The sequence below is a fragment of the Notolepis coatsorum genome, assembly GCF_963971535.1.
Source record: "Notolepis coatsorum genome assembly, chromosome: 1".
NCBI lineage: Eukaryota > Metazoa > Chordata > Actinopteri > Aulopiformes > Paralepididae > Notolepis > Notolepis coatsorum.
This window is the reverse complement of record NC_140165.1, coordinates 250,615,234-250,642,531: the sequence shown is the minus strand read 5'-3', so window position 1 is coordinate 250,642,531 and position 27,298 is coordinate 250,615,234. Positions and strand designations below refer to the sequence as shown.

General features: G+C 43.4%; 1 protein-coding gene across 1 annotated transcript; it reads left to right on the top strand.

The window, feature by feature from the left end:
- The first annotated feature begins 1,635 nt into the window (after positions 1-1,635).
- On the top strand, positions 1,636-25,743 carry polr2d (RNA polymerase II subunit D). Its single transcript, XM_084322185.1, has 4 exons — positions 1,636-1,946; positions 6,678-6,858; positions 21,571-21,666; positions 23,782-25,743. The coding sequence occupies exons 1-4, from the start codon at positions 1,868-1,870 to the stop codon at positions 23,858-23,860; spliced, it is 435 nt and encodes a 144-aa protein (XP_084178311.1). The 5' UTR covers positions 1,636-1,867; the 3' UTR covers positions 23,861-25,743.
- The last annotated feature ends 1,555 nt before the right edge of the window (positions 25,744-27,298 follow it).

Here is a 27,298-nt window from a genome sequence, read left to right as displayed (position 1 = left end):
GCAAAAAGGGCCCACTTCACAGCACGTTGTATCGTGGTGAAGGCTTCAACTTGTTGGGTTAACTAACTGCTGTATCCACCTGCAACGTATTTATACGTAAGGTGAATAATCTAGTGCCAACCTCATTTCTGTCTCGTATTACTGCGCAAACCTGGGCATGTTGAGACATGTCTTAGCGGTGACTTTGAACTAGACATTGGGGGTATGGCCGTTGGCGCCTAGGGGGGTCGCTGTCCAATAGGAGAACGAATATTATGGTCTGGCCTGTACCTAGGTAAAGGGATATTCCGTGTATATGTACAAAGAATATACAAGGGATATCAGACGATATACAAATATTATACAATATATCTCAAGTAATAAATATATATATTCGGTTTAATCTGACCCTTTGTAACATCTAGAATAGACGTCTACCAAACTTTCACTTTTCACCCCATTCTAGACTAATTTTAGACGTCTATGTCATGACGTTGAAACAACGTCTAAACATAGACGTTCAAAACACGTCTAAGCTTAGACGTTCAAAACACGTCTAACTGAGACGTTCAAAACACGTCTAGAATAGACGTCTACCAAACTTTCACTTTTCACCCCATTCTAGACTGATTTTAGACGTCTATGTCATGACGTTGAAACAACGTCTAAACATAGACGTTCAAAAAACGTCTAAGCTTAGACGTTCAAAACACGTCTGGAATAGACGTCTACCAACTTTCACTTTTCACCCCATTCTAGACTGATTTTAGACGTCTATGTCATGACGTTGAAACAACGTCTAAACATATAAATAGACGTTCAAAAAACGTCTAAGCTTAGACGTTCAAAACACGTCTGGAATAGACGTCTACCAAACTTTCACTTTTCACCCCATTATAGACTGATTTTAGACATCTATGTCATGACGTTGAAACAACGTCTAAGCTTAGACGTTCAAAACACTTAGACGTTGAAAACACGTCTAGAATAGACGTCTACCAAACGTTCACTTTTCACCCCATTCTAGACCGAATTTAGCCTAGACGTCTATGGGCCATTTAGACGTCTTTTAAATGTCTATTCAACGTAAAATTGCTCAGAGGGTTACTACGATATAGGAAAGAGGTGTCCTTTGTTTTAAAAACATTTCGCTTAAGAATTATTGACAGCGGAAATTCGAATCTGTGAATATCTTCCTAACTTTACCTAAGTCTCCCGATTCCGATACAATAAAGCGAGTCTTCATCACAAATCATATTCTCAAAATAATCTGACGGGCAGATATTATTGCTATTATTGACGGCCCATTATTTACTCCTTTTTTTCATTTGATTTTGACACCAAAATACGAAAAACAGCTCCGTATTTCTGTTTTTCCATTTTTGGATTATAAGGGAAATAGGAAAAACCTCGTATTTCCGTTTTTTTCGTTTTTCCGTTTGAAACGAAAAACGAACTATCAAAACGTACACGGGCCTTCCAGGTTAACATACCGTATCGTATATCGTATCCGTGAGTCATTTTTGTAACGTAATATTTGTGTAACGTTCACATTTCATTGGGAGTATATTTCAGTAAATGACGTTACAGCTTTTACTTTGAAGGACCGTGAACCCGGAACACAATGCCTCTTGAACCTGGAAGTATATCCACGGTGTTCAACGCGGAAGACGTGCGAGTGTCCTGTCCGAAATAATGCATCTAAATGTTCATGCATAGATGTAACTGTTTGTAGGCATACAACGCGAGTTACACAGCGGGGGCTTGTATAGCATTGTATATGTGAACACTGTAGTTCATAACAACTGACAGGAGGTCTTGTAACGGACCATATTCCAGCTCCTTGTAGCGTGTTAGCTCGCTGGCTTGTCCTCCCAAGTGAACTGTTATGGCAACAGGAGGCGGCAACGGGACGGGCGCCGTCGGGGACATCGAGGAGGATGCTTCACAGCTACTGTTCCCGAAGGGTAAAATTAATGTTAACTTTTTGTACAATTCATCTCATGTTGTGTTTAAAGTTTATTCTGTCTATTCTGTCTGTCTGCCCACATGGCGACATCTTGAGCTGTGAGCACGGGCAACAAGGGAGATCATGTATGTTGTCATTGTTGTGTGTGTCATAAATCACGTTTCTTTAATAGTTGTCATACAGAAGTACAGAATACTTTTATACAAAATGCTTCTTACTGTTACGCTCCAGAGACTGTGCAAGACAAGATAAGTATGAAATAAAATAACATAGTATAGCATTGTAAATTAGAAGTATAAAAAATGAGGTCACAGTGTTCAGTATAGACATGGCGACATGTACAATGTTCGATGCAGAATAGACGTAACTGAGTTACCATATAATATACAATATACTATGCAGTGTACTAATATACAATACTATATAGTGCAAGGCAGAAATGGGATGAGGTGCAATTTAGGTACAATTTACAGTAGGTGTACGAGTTGTAGTGCAAATCCTTTATCAATAAATATAAAGTGTGTTTGTGTGATCTAAAGTGTGGAGAGTGGGTGCTGCAGTGTGTTGTTTGTTTAAGTGAGTGTGTGCATGTGGGGGGTGTGTGTGCTGTGTGCATTTGATGGTTGTTGCATAGTGTTTAGCAGCCTGATGGCCTGGGGATAGAAGCTTCTTCTGAGTCTTTCTGTGCTCGCCTTAAGACTCCGGTATCGCTTGCCTGACCGCAGCAGTTCAAAGAGGCAGTTGTTCGGGTGGCTGGAGTCCTTGATGATTCTCTTAGCCTTCCCCCTGCACCGCTTGTTGTAAATGTTCTGGAGGGTGGGAAGCCCCCCACCAACTTTCATTACAGGGCAGGCTCAGCGGTCCTCAGCATAATAATAATAAACTTTATTTGTATAGCACCTTTTATACAGAAACTGCAGCTCAAAGTGCTTCACAACAGAAAAAAGACAGGCATAAAATGAGCATATAAGATAAGATATTCCTTTATTAATCCCCTTGGGGAAATTCCAGCGACACACACATACAGCTCATCGTCTCATTAATAATAATAACAACATCACAATCATTACATTTTTACAGTAACAACGGCACAGCATAAATTCAAACAGACATGTACATTTGTTGACGCATGTCATCTACAGAATGCCTGAGACGCCATATGCGATAGTCAGGCTGCATCAACAACTGAGTAGTTAAACAAAGTGTCGTCGCGCCAGGTGGCGGGAGGGAGGGATGGACAGGCGGGATCGGGAGACAGTCTTAGGATCCACTCCTACAGCGCGCATACTGTTGGCACCCGTCCAGAAAAAAACCTTTTGGCGCTAGGCGTAAACACGGGAGGGGAGGAGGTCTGGGTGGGGGTTGGGGGTGGGGCCAGGGCTGTACGGTGCGATGTCGCACGTGCGACACTGACGTCAGTCTGTGCGATGAATGAATTGACTTCACTAGCACGGGTGCAATGGCCCGTGGCGCAAGCAAAAAAAAAAGGTGTGACGGTAAATGAATGGACCACGGCGCTATCCACCTGGTACTTGTAGTCTCGTGCGATTAAAAACAATGTCCCGTCTCGCGTATAGTCCATATCAAAACACCAAATCCCATAATCCCTAGCGAACAATATCCCCGCGAGCCGAGGCAGCCAGGTGCGAGCTCAATGTACAGTGACTGAGACAGTTTCTGACAAGATTAAGCGCTTTTTTAAGGTTTTAAATCCAAAAGAAGTACAAAACCCCAAACGAGCCCGAGAGGGACCACCGTTAATGGAAACGAGACAGGAGAAGGAGAAGATTAAGGTTTACAGATATAACGCAGAGTGGAAAAATGATTTTCCGTGTCTTATTTTTAACGAGGAAGAGCAGCTATTATTCTGTCACTGGTGCCGAGAGGCTCCCGAAAAGATTCGATCAGAAAATCCATATGTCGTGGGTAACAATATCCTAAAAAGGGATAATATTAGCAAGCATAATACGTCCCATCGACACATTCTTGCCCGGGATGCCTTCAACTCTAAACAAAACCCAGAGAGGGCCGGCACCCTCTTGCACTCGCTGAGTAAACAGACGACCAGAGCGGATGATGCTGATCTCCGTGAGGTAACGTTTAAGATGAATGTGGCATATTGCATCGCCAAGGAAGAAATGCTGTTCACTAAATTTAAGCCGCTAATTTTACTCTGTAAAAAGAACTCATCGTATGGCTACTTAAATTCCCCTCCGGGATCAATAAAGTATTAATTATCAATCAATCTATCTATCTATCTATCTAATAACGAGACAATATGCAAATAAGGTAATAATAATAATAATAATTCATTTTATTTATAAAGCCCTTTTCATTCATGCAGAGTTCCTTGTACTTCTGATTAATGCAATAGTGTGTGTGTGTGTGTTGTGTGGTGTGTGGTGTGTGGTGTGTGTGTGTGTGTGTGTGTGTGTGGATCTGAAAAAGTGGCCAGCAGACATGATGCTGGAACTGTGACACGTGTGCAGTGCACACTAGAGTTGTTCCGATACCGATACCAGTATCGGAAAAGCCGCCGATACTGGCTAAAATGCTGGTATCGGTATCGGCGAGTACCCTCTAATGCTGCGCTCCGATACCATATGACGTAATTTATCAACAACACTGTGGTCTGTTGAGTAAGCATTATAAAACAAACGTGTGCTTAATCGATTAAAGTGTCAATGCCATTTGTCATTTTAACAGCAGATACTTTCTTAAATGTCATCGTCCCGACAGAGCGGTGTTGACGGGGAGCTCATGGGTTCGCTTGGTGGCTGGTGTTATTAGCATTGAACAGCTAACCGAAAGCTAGCTTTAACATTACCTTGGCTAAAGTTGGGGCTATTCATATAATCCAGCAATAATGGCTGCAGACCTGCAAGCAAAGTACAGCAAGTTGGCAAAGGAGTATTCCAAGTTAAATCACAATGTCACCAGTAACGTTACAGTCTTCTATGGTCTTCCCATATACCGGTAGCTCATGCTAGCTAACGGTAACGTTGTCATTGCACAATTGCACGTCGCGTACACAATTAATGACATGTTGCGGACAGCCATATCGGCGACAATGTTTAGCTTTTAGTGCCAAATGATAAGAGTCTGAGGCGGAGTCTCAAAAGAGAATGTTGAATATTTATTGTGCAAAAATCACAACAGATCCTCTGCTACTTCAACGGAGCCTTGTAGACAGACTGAGTAGGGTATATCTGCAGAGCCAGTGGGTAGCGAGTGCAGCAACGTATAATGTCCGTGTGGATCATTGGAGTAGGGTATATCTGCAGTGCTGAAGCCCCATACTCATTGATTAATGATACTAATACAAATCTATACAATCACCTGTTGTTGAATAAATACCATTACTTTCTAGTTATTACTAAAAAACAGTATATATAAAACAATATTTGTTAAAAAAAAAAAAAAAAAATTATATTTATAAAAAATTTATATAATATCTTTTTTTATTTATTTTTTATTTATGTATGCACTGGTATCGGATAAGTATCGGTATCGGCCGATACCCAAAGCTTAGGTATCGGAATCGGATCGGAAAGGAAAAAATGGTATCGGAACATCTCTAGTGCACACACACGCACACACACACACGAATAATTAAAATAATAATAATACATTTATTTATTTGGTTCCACAAATATGTACAGGTGTTTGTATGCATTATATCTATTTGTTATGTTGGTTTCTAGGTGTTTCTAGGTTGGTTTCTAGCTTTCCCTGTAATCTGAGTCCACACCAGCGCTGCCTGGTCTCGGACTGCTTCATATCGGTTATATGGTTATGTCCTTGTTCTTTTTGTTTTACATTATGGGCAAATAAAGAAAGAATTTGTCTGAAAGCATTTCTTGTTAAAGTTTGGATTTTGTGTGCCCTGTATGCAAGATTCATGTCCCTTGCCAGTCACATACCTATTTAAGTAATGAACTGCACTACTTGTGGTTGTTTTTAGATATTTTAGAGACGTTTTATACTCGTGCTACAAGATTTTGGCCTGTGCTACAAAACTATCAACCTCTGTAGCACCAGTGCTATGTGCAAAAAAAGTTAACGTACAGCCCTGGGGTGGGGGGGGGGGAGTGCCGAGCCAGATCTGGTGGGGGAGGTGAGATGTTGGGTAAGGGAAACGCCGCATTCCAGTTGTTATCCAGCTTACTAGTTGATCCATTGTAGTTGAGTAGGGAGCCAAGTCTGTTGAAGAAAGTAGAATCCACGTCAGGGAGGCAGTTAGGGCAGGCGAGAGGAATGACCTTGGAGGTCTAGGGAGAGGAAAGAAATATGCGACTGCTCTCGGCAAGAGGGAGGGAGGTTAAAGCAAGGGGGAGGGAGGTTAAAGAGTGCAGACATATAAAATCACAGTTTTTCACATTAGGATCTAACATCCCAACAGGCCTTGGGATAATGTACAGCTTTGGAGGACAGACACACCTTTGCATAACATAAGCATTAGCTATATGCTAATAAATTACTTGCACTTACATCTATAGGTATACTTGTAAATTAAGTCCATGCGCTGATCTTTCATTACAGGCAGCCAAATAGATTTAAAGCCTTGCCAAAATGCAGCTCCAGGGTAATTTATCCACACAATAAGGAGTTTGATTGAAAGCGCATGACCAAGATAGGCCGGCCAGTCGTTCTTTGGGCTCTAGAGAATGGGCGGTAACATTGTGGGCCGTGGTTCAGCCTCTCCGAATGCTCTCTTCTACTTTTCTAGAGTTTGAGAACTCTGAGACTCTTCTGAACTCTGAGGTCCACATGCTGCTGGAGCATCGCAAGCAGCAGAACGAGAGTGCGGAGGACGAGCAGGAGCTGTCGGAGGTCTTCATGAAGACCCTGAACTACACAGCGCGCTTCAGTCGCTTCAAGAACAGAGAGACCATCGCCAGCGTCCGCAGGTCAGTGGAGCACGGCTCTGTCGGGTCCCCACGCCATGAGCACGGTGTCCTGTGTTGTCATCAGAGTGGGTCCGCGGGAGGAAGTCCCTCAAATCTGGGCCGTCCTGGGTGGAAAATACACGTACTAAAGATTTAAGACTCGGGGCGACAGTGGATCAGGAGGTAGAGCGGTCGTCTGGTAATCGGAAGGTTCCTGGTTCGATTCCCGATTTGATTCCCGGCAGCGTGTCGAAGTGTCCTTGAGCAAGACACTTACCCCTAATTGCTCCCGATGAGCAGGTTGACACCTTGCATGGTAACCTCTGCCGTCGGTGTGTGAATGTGAGGCATAAGTTGTAAAGCGCTTTCGATAAAAGCCCTATATAAATGCACCATTTACCATTTTTATTGACCATTTAGAATGATTTAAAATGAGGGCTGAGCAGACTCGCATATGTACAATTATGTGGAATAAACACATTAATTTAGTGGTTGAGTCTAAAAAAACACTACTAACCTTCATACTGTCTTTTACTATTATGCACTTTGCTACTAAGGAATCTACCTTGCCTATATTACAGCCTACAATGCTAATATGTCTTTACTACTATGCACTCAAGTTCAACACTGTTTGACTAAATTTTTTTTTTTTTTTAAACTTACATTTTTATTACAATTATCCACTTACAACATTTAGACAGTACCTTAAACAACATCAAACATACAACAATACAGTGACATGGGTGCCTTGAATTCTTAGGCTAGTTCAGTAGCTCAGACCCCCATAAGAGGGACCCCCTCCCGCCATCCACCCCGAGAGATAGGGCTCCCCCATATCCCAGGACCTCTATACACGGAGCCGGGCCCCAGCGACATGGGTCCCTTGAATTGATTGGGCCATGCTCAATAGAGGATAGGGGACTTCCCCCCACCGAGCCAAGCCTGTTACCTCCCATGTCCCCAAGAACCCCACCCCACGTACACCGATCCCACAACACACAAGGCCCCCCTGGGCAAAGCTCATCCGCTCTGACCACCCCAATAGGCCTCCCCAAGAATCAGAACACCCCCATATCCCAGGCCCACTAGTAGGACTCCCCCATATCCCAGGACTGCTATACACGGAGCCGGGCACCTGCAACACTGGTCCCTTGAATTGATTGGGCCAGGCCCAGTAGAGGAGAGTGCAGGGCCCCCCCCCCCCACGAGCCAAGCCTGTTACCTCCCATGTCACAGATAACCCCCTCCCCCCCGGGCCCCGCACATCGACCCCACAACACGCAAGACCCCACCACCAACCCCGCAACACGCAAGGCCCACCCACTTCTGTACCTCCCATGCCACCGATATCACTATATACATTTATGACATTTATGCTAACATGACTTAAAAAATAAAACTGACCACACAATAAGAAAAAAATTTATGAAAATATAATAAGCTATATGGTTAGCACTTTTTGTCCCCGTTGGCGGTTTGGAGGGGAATCAGCCCTCCTATTGGAGAAGCCCCCCCCCCCCCTAGTGACGGAGATACCCCCAATGGAGATTCTCCAAGCCTCTCTTCATGTCCAACATTTTGAATTCTTGTCCTTCACAATTGTCCATAGCAACTGCTATTCTAACATAACTCCTAAAAAATAAAGACTAAAGACAATTGGCACTTCCCAGGTTTTTTCAGATTCAGATTCAGAATTTTTATTTGCCACATGGAAGCAATACAATCATACAGTTTTCATACAAAATCATAAATAGAGTTCTACCATGGGCAAAAGGAGCAGGAAGAAGAATAAATCTTATGGTTACCTGCCCCCTATTCTTAAACTAAACAAGTATCAGTATCCGTTTCATTTGTTCATTTCAAACCATACAACCTATACAATACAAGACAACCACAAAACAACACTACAACCACCACAAAACAATAGACAACAGCAACAACAGACACCACCCATGGTCCGAAAAGTGGGATGGAAGAAGCCAATCCTGTGAACTTCCATTCCCCACACCCCGGCCATCACCCTCTACATACAACATGTAACACAGCTCCGCTTCCCACATCCCCCGACATCTCAACAAGACACACATGAGTCTGACCAGTCAATACATATTTTATATACTCCTTTTAATGCCAAACATCATGTTCACCCTCCTCCTTATACCTTTCCAATATTCCTTTTTTTAACTTTCTTTTAAACTGGTATATGTTTTTACTCAGTTTAACGTCCTCGTCCAATCCATTCCATAATTTTACTCCACAAACAGATATACACATAGATTTTAGAGTGGTTCTTACACCCGGTTGCTGGATTTCTGTTTCCCTCTAAGATTATAATTCCTGGTTCCTACCCTCTCAGTGAACCGATATTGGATGGGGGTTGGAAGAGAGTTATGTGAAGCTTTGAACATGATTTCGGCAGTTTTAATTTTGATCAAGTCCCATAATTTAAAAGCTGATGCTTGTAAAAACAATGGGGTAGAGTGTTGGTTGTACTTAGCACTGTACACAATCCTTATGGCCTTTTTTTGCAGAATATAAAGAGGTGATATATTGGAACGATAAGTATTACCCCATACTTCCAGACAATAATTTAAATATGGGACTACAAGTGCATGGTAGAGGATGAGAAGTGACCTTTGGTTGACAAAATTCTTGGATCGATACATAATCCCCACACTTTTGGCCATCTTGGATTTTACATGACTGATGTGAGGTTTCCAGCATATCCTGTCATCTATGATTACACCCAGGAATGTGGTTTGCTTTACTCTTTCAATCAGGGCTCCAGACTAACTTTTTTCACCACCGTCCCAGAACCGTCCCGAAATACAATTTTAACCGTCCCAAAGTGAATGTAACCATCCCAAAAATCAAATGTTGTTTATTTACTTTGGTTTTGTCGTCTATAGTTGTTATTGCCATAAGAAACACCATTCAGAGAAGGGGAGAATTAATTGATTTAGTCAAAAGGCTCCCAGGTGGAAAGATTTCACAAGAATAATTAATGATTAAAAATAAATATATATATAAAAAATAGTGTTTAACAATATAGGGATATTTGGTCACGGTGCTGTTATAGTCAACCAATTGGAGCCATGTTGATTAAATGTATTTGTATTTTATTTTAGGTTTTTTTTGTTATTACAAATGTGTGTTTATGGTTGAAAATGTTAGATAAATAAAGATCAAATCTAACTGAATAAGTTATCCTTCTTCTAACAAGAAAGAAAAACGTAGTTTAGCTTTAAACTATATAATGTCATTGCGTCCAGAGATTCCACCTTTGATAACTAAAGTAATGACACTTGACTAGTAATGAAACATGTCCCTTAGATCGCGCTGTCCTCCTGGTCGATATTGATAACTGCTGCTAAATTCCAGCGGGCCCTCCTCACTGAATAATATAGATTCATCATGTAGCTGAAGTGAAGTCGTCTATTTCTCCGTGTTCGTTTCGATAAATGTAACGTTATGCCAATTAACTCGCAATGGTAGTAACATTACGTGTTAGTATAGAATCGAATAGAAATCCTTTAATAATCCAGAGGGAAATTCGGCACTACAGAGCAGACTATGTATCGCTCACATTGAACAACAATAAACATTAGGTCAATATAGGACTAAAATAGGAATAACAATATAATAATATTAACAATAAGAATAAAATAGTGTGAACTATGGATTAATCAGTGGCAGTCTGATACGTTAGTCAGTAACGTTAGCTATAATAAGCAGCTATAACTAGAACGCGTCGATAACTCTATACAGTTCCAATAGACTAACATTACACTTCTGTGATTTAAATGTGTCCTCACCTTAGACTCAGGCCCTGGGCCTGGGGTAGTATTGCTGGATGTGGATGCAGTTCCTTGTTGGTCAGTTTGGGACTGTTCTCCATCTTCTGCTGTGTTCACCCTCTTCAAATAGCGCAGCATGTTTATTGTTTACAGTGCTCGCTTCACTGAGAGGATGCCACAGTGACAGTATAGCGTGTTTTTTATTTATTTTACTTTTCGCTGTGTTTTTGTACAGTGGAGAAAGCCTAGGTAAGACAGATTTCCCTCACCTGATAACACGTTTTTATTTTTTGGAGCGAGATTCATTTGGGGTGTGATGCTGCTGCTGCAGCGCGACTGGCTGCGGAGAGGTGGGTAGGACCTTGGTGCTGCAGCGCGACTGGCTGAGGAGTGGTGGGTAGGAGCTTGATGTTGGATTAGCGTATCTCTGCCTTGGGAGACGGAGATAGACATTGGATTCGGCTAATCATGCAACGTTTAGATTCACCATTTGACAGCAATATATGCGCGCACTGACAGTCGGCTAATTTACATTTCCTGTGAAAAAAAAAGAAAAAATCCTCCCCGTCCCGGTTGCGTCCCAAAAAAGATTTCTGTTCGTCCCAAATCAATATTTGATCGTCCCCGGTGTAAGATTCTGATCAAACTGGCCAGTATCACGTCTTCGTCTGTTTGGCTCTCCATCCAATTCCTCTGCGTTGTGTACTTTTAATGGTCCTGACGTCTCCGATACTGGTAGATAAGATCCTTATCTTCCCCCATTAGTGCAATCCATAAACCATAATACTCCTCCACTTCCGTAAGAATTCGACACTTCGACAACGTGAGATACCTTGTGAGGAAAAGCGTTGTTTTATTTCTCTAAACAGAAACCTCATAATCAGAGGTTATCAGATGTTATCAAATTGTATCGTCCTTGAAGAGTCTATTCTAATGATCTTTCGGTGTGTTCAGATTGTCCTTTTGTGATTCAGTCCAATAGTGTTCAGGCCTGTTCGTTAGCCTAAGACCATCCTCGTGGTAGCCGAAGCTACTGATGTCGTGGCATTCTTCCTTCCCCCCCCCCCCCCCCCCCTCTCTCGTGATGAGAGGAGAGAAGGTCCTCTGTGTGATCTCAGTCCTACTCGCTCTCGGTCAGATTCTAGTCTGCCCTACCCGGAAACACCGTTCGACTTATAGGTCTTCGTCGTAGCAACGACGGCCCCCCGCCCCTCTCCTGGTTGTCATGCGACGTGCTGTCATGACGACTGCTAACCTTTCACACCATTAAACGTTTCATCCACTGTTGCATTAAAGAGGTCACCCCTCTCCTCCTGCTCTGGGCCTACACTCTGTTATCTATGTTCTTACAAGGAATGTAAACATTCGGCTGGCTGCTAAACCTTCTGCAGTGATGGCTACTGCCTCTTCTTCTATCACCGTTTTCTAAAGCGAACCATGCACATTTCATTACCATCGTTTTTAGCTGTGGTCATCTCTCCCCAATCTATACATCACATACATTGAAAAAGCACCGTTTTCTCTCAATCCCCCCTTGATTCTTATCACCCCTTCAGAATCATAAATCATTATTTGGTTTTTCAATTAATTATGCCAAAAATAGCCTGTGGTTGAAGCAAACCAACCTCGTCTCTCGTGCACAAGAAACGAAGACGGCCCACGGTCAACCCAGTGATCCTGCTGCCTGATGTCTGTTTGCGCCCCCCTTCGTGCACAAAGGGAACCGAAACCGACCACCAAAACCAACAACATCCAACGACTCATAACCATTGGAGCCCCCCTGTCTGCTCCCAATAATTATATCCTGTTGTTCTACTGTTCTCAGTTATATCTACCTTCTATATATATATATATATCCTTCTATACATATATCTTATATATGAATCCTCCATTTATATCTCATACTCCTAATCAATGAACACAGGACTTCTCGCTGTTGTCTCGTCTCTCGATCTCCTGCTTGACTCTGAAAGGAAGTCCCTGTTTGTTCATGATTCACCGCCCGTGCTCTGTTGTTTCAAAACGCTCTCTAAACAGCATCTCCGCCGTGAAGGCCCCTCCGATGTCTGCCTCGTTCTCCCCTGGGCAACACCGCCTGCGACCGCTGGACTCCGCCTCGTCGGTCATCTCCGCCCTGTCGGTCATCTCCGCCCTGTCGGTCATCTTGGTTGAGGCTCATCTCCACCGCCGCCGTCTCCTCCCTCTCGTCGTGGATCATCTGTGTACCAGGCTGCTGTGCCTGGCCCCTGCGGCTTCCTCCTCCTCCAGTCTGTCTCCTGGCCATCTCCATCGCTGTCGGTGTCATTCCCCCCTTGAAAGCAGAAACACAACACCGGCAGTCTTTCTGTACACTCGACCCTGTGTTTTCTATTAGTCTACCGTGGCTTTGGGCCTGCAGCTCGTTCTCTATATATATTTTTTTCCTCTGCAAGCCCCTGCCATGGCCACGCCCTTTCAGACTGTTGGACGGTGTGAGTGTCCTACAGCCCATGGCGCTATTTGTTCTCTATTAGTCCCCCACCTTCTCAACACCCATATCTAATCCTACAGGGCTGTTCCCTGTTTTGTTGTCTTCCGGCGTGACACCAGCAGCTAAACGATACCCACTCGGCGCTCTACGTTTGTCCCACGGTTGACCCCCAGCGCGCGCCAGTTCTTTCTGGTGACGTGTCCCCTCAAGACTCTGCCTATTTATTAGGTGTGAGAAGGCCCCACTGGAGATCGAACTCTTTCTTATTTCATAATTAAACTTATTTAATTAACCTGTATATCGATCTTATTATTATGATAATAACATACAACCGAGCATCGCTCTAACATACAACAGAGCAGGTTGGTTCCCTGCAATTAACTCACATACGTACTCGTACTATCATCTAACATACAACAGAGCTGTCCGTCGCCCTATACCCTACGGGGCTGTCTACCGTCGCCCTGGAGCTGTCACCGTTGCTCTATACCCTACGGGGCTGTCTACCGTCGCCCTGGAGCTGTCACCGTCGCTCTATACCCTACGGGGCTGTCTACCATCGCCCTGGAGCTGTCACCGTCGCTCTATACCCTACGGGGCTGTCTACCGTCGCCCTGGAGCTGTCCCGTCGCTCTATATACCCTACGGGGCTGTCTACCGTCGCCCTGGAGCTGTCCCGTCGCTCTATCTACCACACTTTGAGTTCCTTTACAAAGTTCTCACATACACCACCGTGTATACACACAAGCAGTTGGTAATTTTGAAAAATTCAACTCCTTAATTAACTTAAACTCTACATATTTGCCTATGGGTAATGGAAACTCCCCAGCACTACCCCCCCCCCTCCGCAATTAAACTCCTTAATTAAATTAAACTCTAAATATTCCCCTATGGGTAATGGAAACTCCCCAGCACTACCCCCCCCCCCCTCCGCAATTAAACTCCTTAATTAAATTAAACTCTAAATATTCCCCTATGGGTAATGGAAACTCCCCAGCACTACCCCCCCCCCTCCGCCACTAGGTGGCGACCTACTCCTCCTCCATTTGCCTGTATTATCCCACTGCCCCCCTAGATGGCGGCCAAAACTCAGTCTAGAGGATTGTAGGTGACGTGTCACTTCCTGATTCTAAACCCCTCGTGGCTCTGCGGCCATTTTTGTCTGCTCAATTTTTTCTTCTTTTTTTTTTTTCCCACCGCCCCTTTAATGTCTCAAACATTCTCTCGCTACCGACCACATTCTGCGTTTTGAACAGTAATCAAACTAAATACGATGTTGCCCCTTTAACTGAATGAACATCTCCCCTTTGCCTCCCTTAAACCAAAACTGTGCAGCCTGCCTCGTTTGCTTTTCATTCTCTGTAGATAACACCCTCGATTTTCACCATGGCTCTCTGCTCATATTTTGCTTTCTTTCGTCATCTATGACTGTTTTGGTTCCCTTTCAGATAACACCTTCGATTTTCAAAACAAAACTGTGCCGCTCTGCTCTGTCCCAAAACACACTATTACAGCTCTCTGTGTCGAACTAGAAATGTTTACGTTTATGGATTCACTATCTGTTCGTTTTTATTTGGCTTAAAAAAAATCAAAACAACCGTGTGCACAGTGAACTCACATTTTTGATCGGAGTGCTGTTTCTCCTACAGCGCTGGTTCGCCTCCTGACCGCTCGACTCGCCGCTCTCTCCCAGGGCTGGCCGGCCTTGCTTCGATCATGATTCTCCCACACATTGATGACTGTTGTCCACTGTCGCCCCATTATTGAAAAAGTCTTTATCCGTTGTTCTTATCTCTTGCAAATCCGGCTGTCATCAACAACCAACTGTTCCCGTTGTTTTAATCTCTTGCAAATCCGGGTCACGGCACCATCTGTAAGATTCTGATCAAACTGGCCAGTATCACGTCTTCGTCTGTTTGGCTCTCCATCCAATTCCTCTGCGTTGTGTACTTTTAATGGTCCTGACGTCTCCGATACTGGTAGATAAGATCCTTATCTTCCCCCATTAGTGCAATCCATAAACCATAATACTCCTCCACTTCCGTAAGAATTCGACACTTCGACAACGTGAGATACCTTGTGAGGAAAAGCGTTGTTTTATTTCTCTAAACAGAAACCTCATAATCAGAGGTTATCAGATGTTATCAAATTGTATCGTCCTTGAAGAGTCTATTCTAATGATCTTTCGGTGTGTTCAGATTGTCCTTTTGTGATTCAGTCCAATAGTGTTCAGGCCTGTTCGTTAGCCTAAGACCATCCTCGTGGTAGCCGAAGCTACTGATGTCGTGGCATTCTTCCTTCCCCCCCCCCCCCCCCCCCTCTCTCGTGATGAGAGGAGAGAAGGTCCTCTGTGTGATCTCAGTCCTACTCGCTCTCGGTCAGATTCTAGTCTGCCCTACCCGGAAACACCGTTCGACTTATAGGTCTTCGTCGTAGCAACGACGGCCCCCCGCCCCTCTCCTGGTTGTCATGCGACGTGCTGTCATGACGACTGCTAACCTTTCACACCATTAAACGTTTCATCCACTGTTGCATTAAAGAGGTCACCCCTCTCCTCCTGCTCTGGGCCTACACTCTGTTATCTATGTTCTTACAAGGAATGTAAACATTCGGCTGGCTGCTAAACCTTCTGCAGTGATGGCTACTGCCTCTTCTTCTATCACCGTTTTCTAAAGCGAACCATGCACATTTCATTACCACCGTTTTTAGCTGTGGTCATCTCTCCCCAATCTATACATCACATACATTGAAAAAGCACCGTTTTCTCTCACCGGGACGACGGGACATCGTTAGTCTCGAGCCCTGCTTTCAATACATACATTGTTTATCATAACTTTCACTGTTAAATCACTTTCGCTTTCCAAATAACATTAATTTAGTTTTACCCCCGTTGGCGGGCTTGAGGGGTAAGGCATAAAAAAATATTGTTTGTTTCCTGTTGGTTGTCAGTTAAGGCCATGGGTAGGTAGGGAATTTATTTTATTTTATTTTTTATTTTATTCTTTCCCACGGCAACTATGGATAGGGAATTTCTTTATTTAATTAAAATGTTCACAACAACATGGATGCATGTACTCTGCCAGCATGTTTAATATCCATAATATTAAAGGTTTGACTAAGATTTTTATGAAACTTTTTATTTTAATTTTTTAACTAAATTGGGTCGCACCTAAATCGGCAGGGTCGGTCGGCAATCGGAAACAAACAATTTTTTCTTTTAGGCCTAAGGCTCTCCTGGGAGAGGGCCCCTCCTATAACGACGGAGATATCCCCAATGGGGATTCTCCAATGCCCCTTTTATTGTCCAACATTTTATTTGAATTTTTATCTTTCATATGATAGTACAGTTCCAGAGCTCCCGGTCAGGTCTCCGACTGTGTTTCCCCATGTTCCCTGTCATCTTAGTTGTGTGTGTTAGTGTCTTCAGTTTAGTCTAGTACGTGTTATTTATATTATATTTCCCGAATCAAGACCCAATTTTTCCAACTAATGTGTTTACCTTGTCTGCAGTGTATTCCCAGTGGTCTGTGTTATCTGCAGTGTGTCTTGAGTCATAACATCCATTCACTATCAAATAATATGCATGTGGTATTGAATCTTGGTCGGTGTGTGTGACCTCAGTGCTCGAGTCCTGTTTGGTGTGTGAGATCTCGTTATTTGAATCCTGGCTGGTCTGGTTGATCTCGGTGCTCGAATCCCGGTTGGTGTGTGTGGCCTCAATGCTCGCATCTTGGCCGGTCTGGGCAATCTCCGTGCTTGCATCTCGGATGGTCCGGTTGACTTTGGTGCCCGAGTCCTGGTTGGTCCGGGTGTATCCAGCGTCTCTTTGTCCTTCTTTTGGAGGCCATTTGATTAGCCTCCATGCTCCTCTGAATATTCTGTATTGCATCGAGTCCAGTCTGCGTGTTGGTTTGCATGTTAGCATCGTTAGCGTTCTGTATTGCTTCTAGCCTGATCCGCATGCTAGCTTGTAGGCTTGGGCGGTATGACAGTATTACGGTATACCAGGGTATTTCGAAATACCGATGGTATGATTTTCAATACCGTGACGTCACAGACTGTGCGCCGACTCTGTAGTGCACAGCACGCGCCAGCAGAGGGCAGGGCAGTCTGTCTTTCCCTCTCTCAGTCAGAGCTGAGCAGGTGACGCAACGCGCATGTTCCGTTGGGTCTTTGACTCTTTCATCTTGCATGTTTTAATCTGCACGATAAATAAAGACTTATTCTTCTATAGAATGCGGATGCGGTTATGGACCGTTTATTAACCATGGGCCCACTTCCAGACATTGGATGATTGAGGAATCGGGAAACGGAGTGTTTTTCTAACGTTTTGAAATTGATTCGTGCATGAATGTGGACTCAGGGACACGTTGTTTGGCTACCGGTAAGTAAGTTATGTTATGGTTAAGCGATTGGAAGATGAACGTATGAGATATGAATGCTGGTGGTAGTGTATGTTTGGTAAAGCGTTCCAGTTCGACTGTGTGTGTGCATATTGGCTTCGCGATTCACTACATTGGTTTAATGGCTTAAGCTGGGTTTTGATTATTATTAATGCAGAATACATTTTGTGCGTCTGTGTAGTTGTGTACTACTAATAATAATAATAATAATAATACATCTATTTTATATAGCGCTTTTCCAGGTGCTCAAAGACGCTTCACATGGGCAGGAGAGACAAACTATGGCAAAACAAAAAAACATAACAAAACAGAACAAAAATAATACATGACAAAATAAAATAAAACAGACAGAATTAGAGGTCAAAAGCAAGATTGAAAAGGTGGGTTTTGAGGGCTGATTTAAAAGATGTCAGGGTGTTTGCATCACGGATATGGCTGGGGAGGGCATTCCAGAGGGAGGGGGCAGCAGCAGCAAAGGCCCTGTCGCCCCAGGTCCGGAGCTTGGTCGTGGGAGGTGTTAGGAGGTTGGCATCTGCAGACCTAAGGCGACGGGTGGGCGTGTGACGGTGGAGGAGGTCGGACAGGTAGGGAGGGGCAAGGTTGTTGAGGGCTTTAAATGTGATGAGTAGTATTTTAAAATGTATCCTGTATTTGATTGGAAGCCAGTGGAGGTCGTGGAGGACAGGGGTTATGTGATCAGAGCGACGGGTGGAGGTGAGCATGCGGGCAGCAGAGTTTTGGACATATTGGAGTTTATTGAGAATAGTGTTTGGTGAGCCGTAGAGGATGTTGTTGCAGTAATCTAGTCTTGATGATATGAATGCATGAACCAGTGTTTCAGCAGCGGAGAGTGATAGGGAGGGGCGAAGACGAGCAATGTTCCGGAGGTGATAGAAGGCAGATTTGGTTATGTGGTTCACATGGGGGAGGAAAGAAAGGGTGGAGTCCAGGATGATGCCAAGGTTACGGATGTGAGTGGAGGGGGTGACAATGGTACCATCAATATTTAGGGTGAAATCCTGGGTGTGGCTGGTGAGGGATTTTGGACCGATAATGATGATTTCTGATTTATTGCAGTTTAATTTGAGAGTTATTTTGCATCCATGTTTTGATGTCTGTGAGGCAGGTGCTGAGGGTGGAGAGAGTGGCTGGAGTGATAGTCTTGGTGGAGAGGTAGAGCTGAGTGTCGTCTGCATAACAGTGAAAACGCAGGCCATGTTGGCGGAGAATCAGACCAAGTGGAAGGATGTAGAGGATGAAGAGCAGGGGACCAAGTACTGAGCCTTGGGGGACACCATGAGTGATGGGGGCAGTGGGGGATTTGCAGTTGTTGATAGAGATGAATTGGTGCCTGTGTGAGAGGTATGATTGGAGCAAGGTGAGGGGGATTCCGGCGATGCCAACGGAGGACTGGAGACGAGTGATGAGGATGGGGTGACTGATGGTGTCAAAAGCAGCGCTGAGGTCTAGGAGAATGAGGATGGAGAGGGAACCAGAGTCGGCAGAGAGGAGTATGTCGTTGGTGACCTTTAGAAGAGCAGTTTCGGTGCTATGTTTGTTGCGGAATCCGGATTGAAATGTATCATAAAGGTTATTGTTGTCGAGGTAGGACTGTCGTGAGTTTGTGAGTCATATTGCTCTAATGTCAGCCTCCGTTATACGCTCCGTATGACTCGTTTCATATCTGCGTGTATCGAATGTGCGCGCTGGTTTGTTTACACTTGGTAACACGGGTCGCTAAGGAATTTAGGCTCGAGGTTGAAGAGAGTGCACTTTTAGGTTGAAAGAACGGCCCTAATGTCAACGTGTTTCAATAAGCGTTATGTATGGTGATAACGAGTATATTGTTAACTTAACTTAGCTCCGCTCCCCCCGCCCCCCCCCCCCCCCCCCCCCCGCTGATGAAAATGAAAGTCATACCGTATACCGGGGTATTATGTCATCAAGGTATGACGTGTGAAAAAAATGATACCGCCCAAGCCTACTAGCTTGCATATTCATCGTGTTAGCTTCCATGTTAGCTTGTAGCTTCGTCTCCAGCCTCGCTGTTGTCTTAACGTTTTTATTTCTTTTGAATTAGCCTCCATGCTTCTCTGAATATTCTGTATTGCATCGAGTCCAGTTTGCGTGTTGGTTTGCATGTTAGCATCGTTAGCGTTCTGCATTGCTTCTAGCCTGATACGAATGCTCCTTCTTCTCTCACTTCTCCTCGAGTTTTGTGCACTGGGTCTTGTCATCGTTCTTTTATCTTCGAGTTGTTACTTTTTATCGTGTTTTATAACTTTTTATTACCTTTCTTGAATTTTGGACCGGGAGCTCTGTTCTGTAGCTGCTCACCTGCTCCTCGCCAAACCGGAAGTCTGACGAACAATCTTACTTACCCTTAGCTGCCAGAGATGTACCCTTCCTGCTGACTTGTTGTATAGAACTTGTAAGTCGCTTTGGATAAAGCTAAATGATTAAATTTGTTTGTTGAATGAGGACCTTGTAGACTCAACCACCAAATGAGTTTCTAACTGATATCAGCACCGTGTTTTCTGATGCATAACGATGGACGACACACACACGGTACCTAGGCTTGGGCGGTACCATTTCTTTCACACAGTCATACCTTTGACATAATACTAGGGATGCACCGAAATTTCGGTGGCCGAAGTTTTTTCACCGAAAATATGTCACAGAAACAACCTGTAACCTAACGCGTGTTGTTGTGATGATGTCGCGCTGTCGGGAGTCCCGCTGTTTCTATGTAAACTCTGCGCGCAACGCGTCCAATAAATGCGTCTTTAACATGCTTTTATATCCTTATTTACTATATGCCCGTCGCGGTTAATCACTGAGTGATCTAATGCATATTATTCAGAGCGAGAGGGGGGGGGGGGGATTGTGTTTCTCACATTGACGGCGCTGTCTGTCTGTCGCGCGTCTACTGTGCAGAGTCAAGCGAGCACATTCAGCTGGGGACTAGAAAGGTGCGCTCAGTAGAGCACAGATGTCCGCTGCGCAGCCAGAGAAAAGATGGAATTAATGTACTGTATGCATTCAGAAGTGCTGAATAAATGTTTTATGGACCCATAATAGTGATTATTTATTATTTAAGTTAAGTTTTGCCATAATCATATATTTTTCCATAATCATAATGTTCCACAACATTGGTAAAAAAAAATCTATTCTATGAATCATTTTCGGGCTTTCGGTTTTCGACCAACTGTTTTCTATTTTCGGTATCTGTTTCGGCCAATAATTTCCCATTCGGTTCATCCCTACATAATACCCCGGTGTACGGTATATGACGGTATGACTTTAATTTTCATCAGCGGGGGGGGCAACCCGTGTTACCAAGTAAACAAATCATCGTCAGCTCTCAGAATGGTAGTCAGAAGCCCGCACCGTTAGCATCTAGCCATGGCAGACTATTTGATTCCTTAAGTGCTCGAAATTGCCTGGGTTTTGGTCATATGCTCCCGTTGTTTGGCTACTTCTATGTGCAGTGAAAACTACTCGAATGCTTTATAACCTAGTCATTGATTTAGTTCAGGGTAATCTAAGATTAGCCGCAGAGCTAACGCTAGTTAACGTGAGCTAACGCTAGTTAATCAAGCTCGCAGAGAGAGATAAACAGCTGACAGCGGATAGTACAGGACGGTACAAATACAATAAAAAGGCGGGTGGGGGCTGTTGTGTAAACCTTGTACTCTTTAGTTCACATATAATAAGAGACGGATTATTTGCTTGCTCCACTAGTGCACAACAACACAAACCAACTCTAGTTACCACAACGCTTTACGGTATTTTCACAGCACTGTCGCAACATTACCGTAAAACGTGAACACCGTTGTGACCCACTCGCTCCACTAGTGAGGACTGGTCTCGCCCTCTGCTGGCGCGTGTGTGCACTACACTCAAAACTCTGTTTCACTGTAATAGAAGCGCATCTGTGATTTTGACGGTGACGGACGGTATTGATTTTCAATACCGTCGGGATTTCTAAATACCCTGGTATACCGTCATACCGCCCAAACCTAACGGTACCTAAACATGTTCTCCATGCTGTGTCCCACAGTCTGCTCCTACAGAAGAAGCTGCATAGGTTCGAGCTGGCCAGTCTGGCCAACCTGTGCCCCGAGGCGGCTGAGGAGGCCAAGGCTCTCATCCCCAGGTTAGTCTGAGCACAGATTAGTCTGACCCCAGGTTAGTCTGACCTAAACCTTTACAGCTGATCTGGTCCGCAGGTTAGTCTGACCTAAACGTTTACCTCTGATCTGGTCCCCAGGGCCCTATTCCCTGTACCTGGTTCAACTAAGTCGATCAAAAGTCCCATTAGCCAGATTCAATTAACCCGATGATTGAAACCAGGCTATCCCTGTTCCTCGAAGGCTGATTCACTCTTTAATTCAAACCAGACTTGAGTACTCAGGATAATTGCGCGCGGCCGCCTCACCTGAAAAGGCAGCCGATGTCAATCGCAGAAATCCCTATTTTCCTGAAATAACGGTATCAGAGATGAACACTTTCCGTGCCAGCAGGGGGAGCCAAAAATAGCGCTTGAGTGCCAACGCTCTATTCAATGAGAGAGCGATCACATTTGCGAACGCATAAACTATATCTTAAATTATGGCTATGTGTCTAATACGCCCGTCGCTTATCAATGACTTGTTTGCAGTCAACATTGTCAAAACGGATTGTTTTTTAATGGGTTAATTTCCGTTTTATACCATTTTGAAAAACGCTTGTTTTTTAAACTTTCAGAAAAAAATAAAGATTCTGCAGGAATCGCGCTTTACTGCAATACACAAAACACGTTGTCATTTTTCTGCCTATTTATGAATCGTTTTCAAATAAACGCTACATTTATCGATAGTATGTGTACTTATGCACGCTATAGGAGCGGGCTGAAAAATCAATTATCTTATTTCCTGATCAGCACACACACACTCACAGCCACACACACACATATGGGACACGCTGATATATAGGTGAAAAGAGCTCTGATTATCCCAAGACTGGTAAAATAGATTCCTTACCTCAGATCAGATGTTCTCAAAAGATTATTCCAAAAAAATATCCCTGCAGGATTCACATTTGCAATGCTCCGTTATTAAAATAACCACATAGTGTGTGTCGCGACTCGCGAGCGCCGTATAGCTATGACGTGCATTATTATCCATAGGCTGAATATGATTTATTATCAGCATTTTAGGTCTATTATTTTACATTTCAAAAGCCCCCTCTAGAAAAAAACGAAGCATAAAACATAATTCAGAATGGTATAATGGGATCTGTGAGGAAGGGAGCTGGCATTTCTTTGCGAGGGAGTGGCCAGTTTATCCAGCTAACTGAACTAAACCTGCACTGGAGCAGGTTCGAATTGTTGGATCTGTTGCCATAGTGATTTAGACAAACCTGCTTCGTGAAACCGAAAAGCTTGACTTATGTCAAGTTGTCCTGAAGATTATCCGGCGAACTCAGTTAGCCACGTACAGGGAACGGGGCCCAGGTTAGTCTGACCTAAACGTTTAGAAAAATCACAGTATTTTTCATAATTTTTTCCACTGTCAGTGTCATCACATCTCCACCATCTAATCATTATTAAACAGTGAGCTCTGTTGGTTCTGTTGCCCAGACTGTACCAACTCTGAACTCTGTTGCCTAGTTTATACTATATCTATATCTACTGCCTTCACTGTCTTGCACTGTAATCATAACCACCTACCTCAACCTATAGTCTACCCATATAACTCTGTATGATAGCCATGTACAATAATACTCTATATACCATATATATTTGTATCTATATACGTATATATATCTTATATTCCTGCATACATTCCTGTTTATATACAGGAACTATATCTATATCTCCCATACCTACTCTTATTAGTTATACTACTGTAGTGTATTTATACATATCACTGTACATAATAATACTGTACATACGTCGGATTAACATACTACTCAGTATCTTCATTATATTTATTCCACTTAATCACACTGTATAATATATATATATACAGTGTATATTGTTGTTGCACTTTACAGTTACATTTGCACTCTGGTTGGATGTCAACTTTTTTGTTGTACTGTACTTGTGCTACGATGACGATACATTTGAATCTAATCTATAACATTTTAATCGTATCTATAACATTTTAATCTAACTGACATGTCTCTGTCTGTCTCTGTCCTCTATCTGTCTCTGTCTGTCTCTGTCCTCTGCCTGTATGTGTCCTCTGTCTGTCTCTGTCTGTCTCTGTCCTCTGTCTGTCCCCCACAGCCTGGAGGGCCGGTCTGAAGACGAGGAGCTGCAGCAGATTCTGGACGACATCCAGACGAAGAGGAGCTTCCAGTACTGAGGAGACGCGCTGCCCGTTAGAAGCGACTAAAGGACAATGCTAGTCTTGACAGGAAGCCACCGTGGAGACGTCTGTCGCCTCAAACGTTCACTTTTTACAGAGTGTTCAAGTATGAGGTCGAGTCACTTTCAACTCAGTCAACTCGGAAAGTAAACAATGACACCCGTTCAGGGGCTTAATGTAGAGCATTCACTCCTGTTTATTAGGTTTTACAAGGAAGAACTGCTGCAATGTGTGTATGTTCGTGTAGATCAATAGTTCTGAAAGTGGGGTCCAACGGGGTCCAGGGAGGTCATAGGATTCACTGTCTCCGCTAATGATCTCCTCTTTTACAGTATAGACATGGGATTCTGGAATAAAACAATCTAAAAGTAAACAATCATATCAAATCAGGGTCCGTAGTGTAACTTGTGTCAGTTTAGGGGTCTGTGGCACAGTCGCGCAGCTGGCCAAGCAGCAACTACACACTCAACAACTACACTTTCAATAACCACACTCTGAATAACTATACACTCTCAACAACTACACTTTCAATAACCACACACTCAATAAACACACACACTCAATAACTACACTCTCTCAACAACTACACTTTCAATAACCACACACTCTCAATAACTACACACCCTCAACAACTACACACCCGCTCCAGCATCTATAAAACGCTAGCACGCTTGTTTGTTAAAGGTGCTGTAAGTGGTAGTTTTGTTTGTTAAAATAAGTGGTCTACATGTTAAAATAGCTCTACATTCTGACAGCCATCACTGATATAGAGTGTCTGGTCAGTAACATGGGTATCCTAGTCCCTCCACTCTGCAGTAAACAGTCATCACTGATATAGAGTGTCTGGTCAGTAACATAGGTCTCCTAGTCCCTCCACTCTGCAGTAAACAGCCCTCACGGATACAGAGTGTCTGATCAGTAACATAGGTCTCGCAGTCCCTCCACTCTGCAGTAAACAGCCATCACTGATGTAGAGTGTCTGGTCAGTAACATGGGTCTCCTAGTCCCTCCACTCTGCAGTAAATACAAAATAAAATGTCTGGTATTACCTTCCCACTTTATCCAATCAGGAGAGAGAACTCTACACTGCAAAAAAAATTGTCTGATAAGAATACAAACTAGTTTCAAGCAAATGTGTCCTTGAAACAAGTAAAATAATCTACCAGTGCAGTAAAGCAAATTTGGCTTGGCAAGATTTCTTGAAATAGGTAAAAATATCTAAGGTTCTCTCTCCTGATTGGATAAAGTGGGAATGGATACCAGAATATGTATTTTGTGTTTACTGCAGAGCGGAGGGACTTGGAGACCTGTGTTACTGACGAAGCACTCTATCAGTGATGGCTGTAAGAATGTAGAGCTATTTAACACTTTAACAACAAACAAAAAACACCCACAGCCCCTTTTAATAGGTTGGATATGACAACTCTCTTATACCAAAACCTTTTCAGTATTTCTATTTGGAAGAAAACCCACTTCCTGACGTGATTGAGTTGAAAGTGACGGGACCTCGACCTCAAATCACCTGGTAGCCAGAGCGGTTGAAACCTCCCAAGCAGCAAGGACAAACGAGGAGAGGACGGTGATGTCACGAGAGGCTGAGTGTGTTCTTCTGGTCCCCAAGCTCAGGCTCTTGTGACGCCATCGTCCCTTTTTCTCAGTTCAGAAATGCTCCCAGTTCTGAGAAATTATTTTGTCTGAAGTTCTGAATAATCAACATAAAACTGAAAAGAAACCTTTTTATACCGTTCTGTGGTGGATGTAGAACATTACTTTTTGGTTTTCAAATAAACCTGTGAAGGTATTTTTTTTAATTGTTATTATTATGATGTTTTTTTTTAGAAATTAATAACTATGTTCATGTATAAATAAACAGTTTTCCCACCAAATACTTGCCGTACCTCCTAAACCAACAAATATATATATATATAGTTACATTTGAATGAGTTTTCCTAGCTCGGGGCAACAGCAACTAAAGGATGATTTCTACTGCTAGGCCCTTGAATGGGTTCCCATGTTTTGTTTTCATGTGATCAAGGCTGATAGGTTGGGGGTGGAGTCACCCAGTGGGGAGATGGTGCAAGCTAACCTAGCTTAGCACAAATGAATGGAAGCAGATACGGATCAGCTAGCCTATCTTTAAACTCCGGGAGGTGTTTTTGGCCAACAGCTAGGCTAGCTGATCTATATCCGCTTCCATTCATTTGTGCTAAGCTAGGCTAGCTTGCAGCCAGATAGCTTTCTACTGAACACACAGAGAGGAAATTGGTATCTATCTTGTCAGACTCTGAAGAAGACGCTAAGAGCATTTCCCATAATGTTGGTGTGTTCCTTTAAACACCAATTGCTCACTGGATTTCACAGTCGTGACCCGTGTGCCCTCTCTGTCTAACCTCCTTTACCCCTGGGACGCGAGACGGCATCATCTTCCAGCGATGACACCCCTGAGGACATCAGGACTCCGCCCCATCCTTCATATTGTAACTGAGGAATTGTCCGCCTAGTTACTTTGATCTATAACGACACGGGAGACCTGGTAGCTGATCATCAACATAATGGTTTCTCCGTTCCTTTATTCACGTCCTTCCTCTTCCAACTCCAAAACAACAGATACTGGGACAGGTGCGCGCACCAACTCTTCTCCAAAACTCCACCTATCACTTCAGTGTCAATAACAACATAGCACATACATTAAATAGCTTACACACCCCCCAAAAAGAAACATTCTCGTTTCACAACACAGATAACGGCATAAATACAAATAAATAATTCAATACCAAAACCACTTCCGAGAGGCTCAACTCCACATACCGTAATTCCTCTAATAGTGACCGGTATTCAATTACAAACCGGGTCTCTATTAATGGCCGGGTGCGCTCTTGAGCTAAGCAATTATAAGCCGACCTCCTAATACAAGCCGGGTTACTAATATACTGAGCTGCATACTGAGCTGCTAAGGTAAAGTTACTTGATTTCACTTTGAAAACGTTGAAATGACCAGTGACCACCTGTAATTGCACTGTTTACTATTTCATACAGTACTTGGTTTCAATAAATGAACCCAGTACATTTTACTGGGTTCAAACTGACACAAAATGTTGATTTATTCATTATGATCTGTTTGAAAATTAGAAATATAGGCCTCTCTCTTATACATGCCTCCTCCTAATAAAAGCCTGGTACCCGCTACAGTTTAAGCAAATACAAGCCCGGGTCTATTAGAGGAATTACGGTAATCACTTCAGTGTCAACAACGTAGAACAGACATTAAATAGCTTACAATATCATTGTCGGTTACAGTGTTCCTCTACGACCACTTCACAGTCGCCGTTTGGCGTCCCTGGTAAGCAGCGCTTTTAATGAAATGTGGGATGCTAAACGGCACAAGTTGAAACCACTTATTACCGGTATATGTTTGCTTTGAGGGTTGTTTTGTGC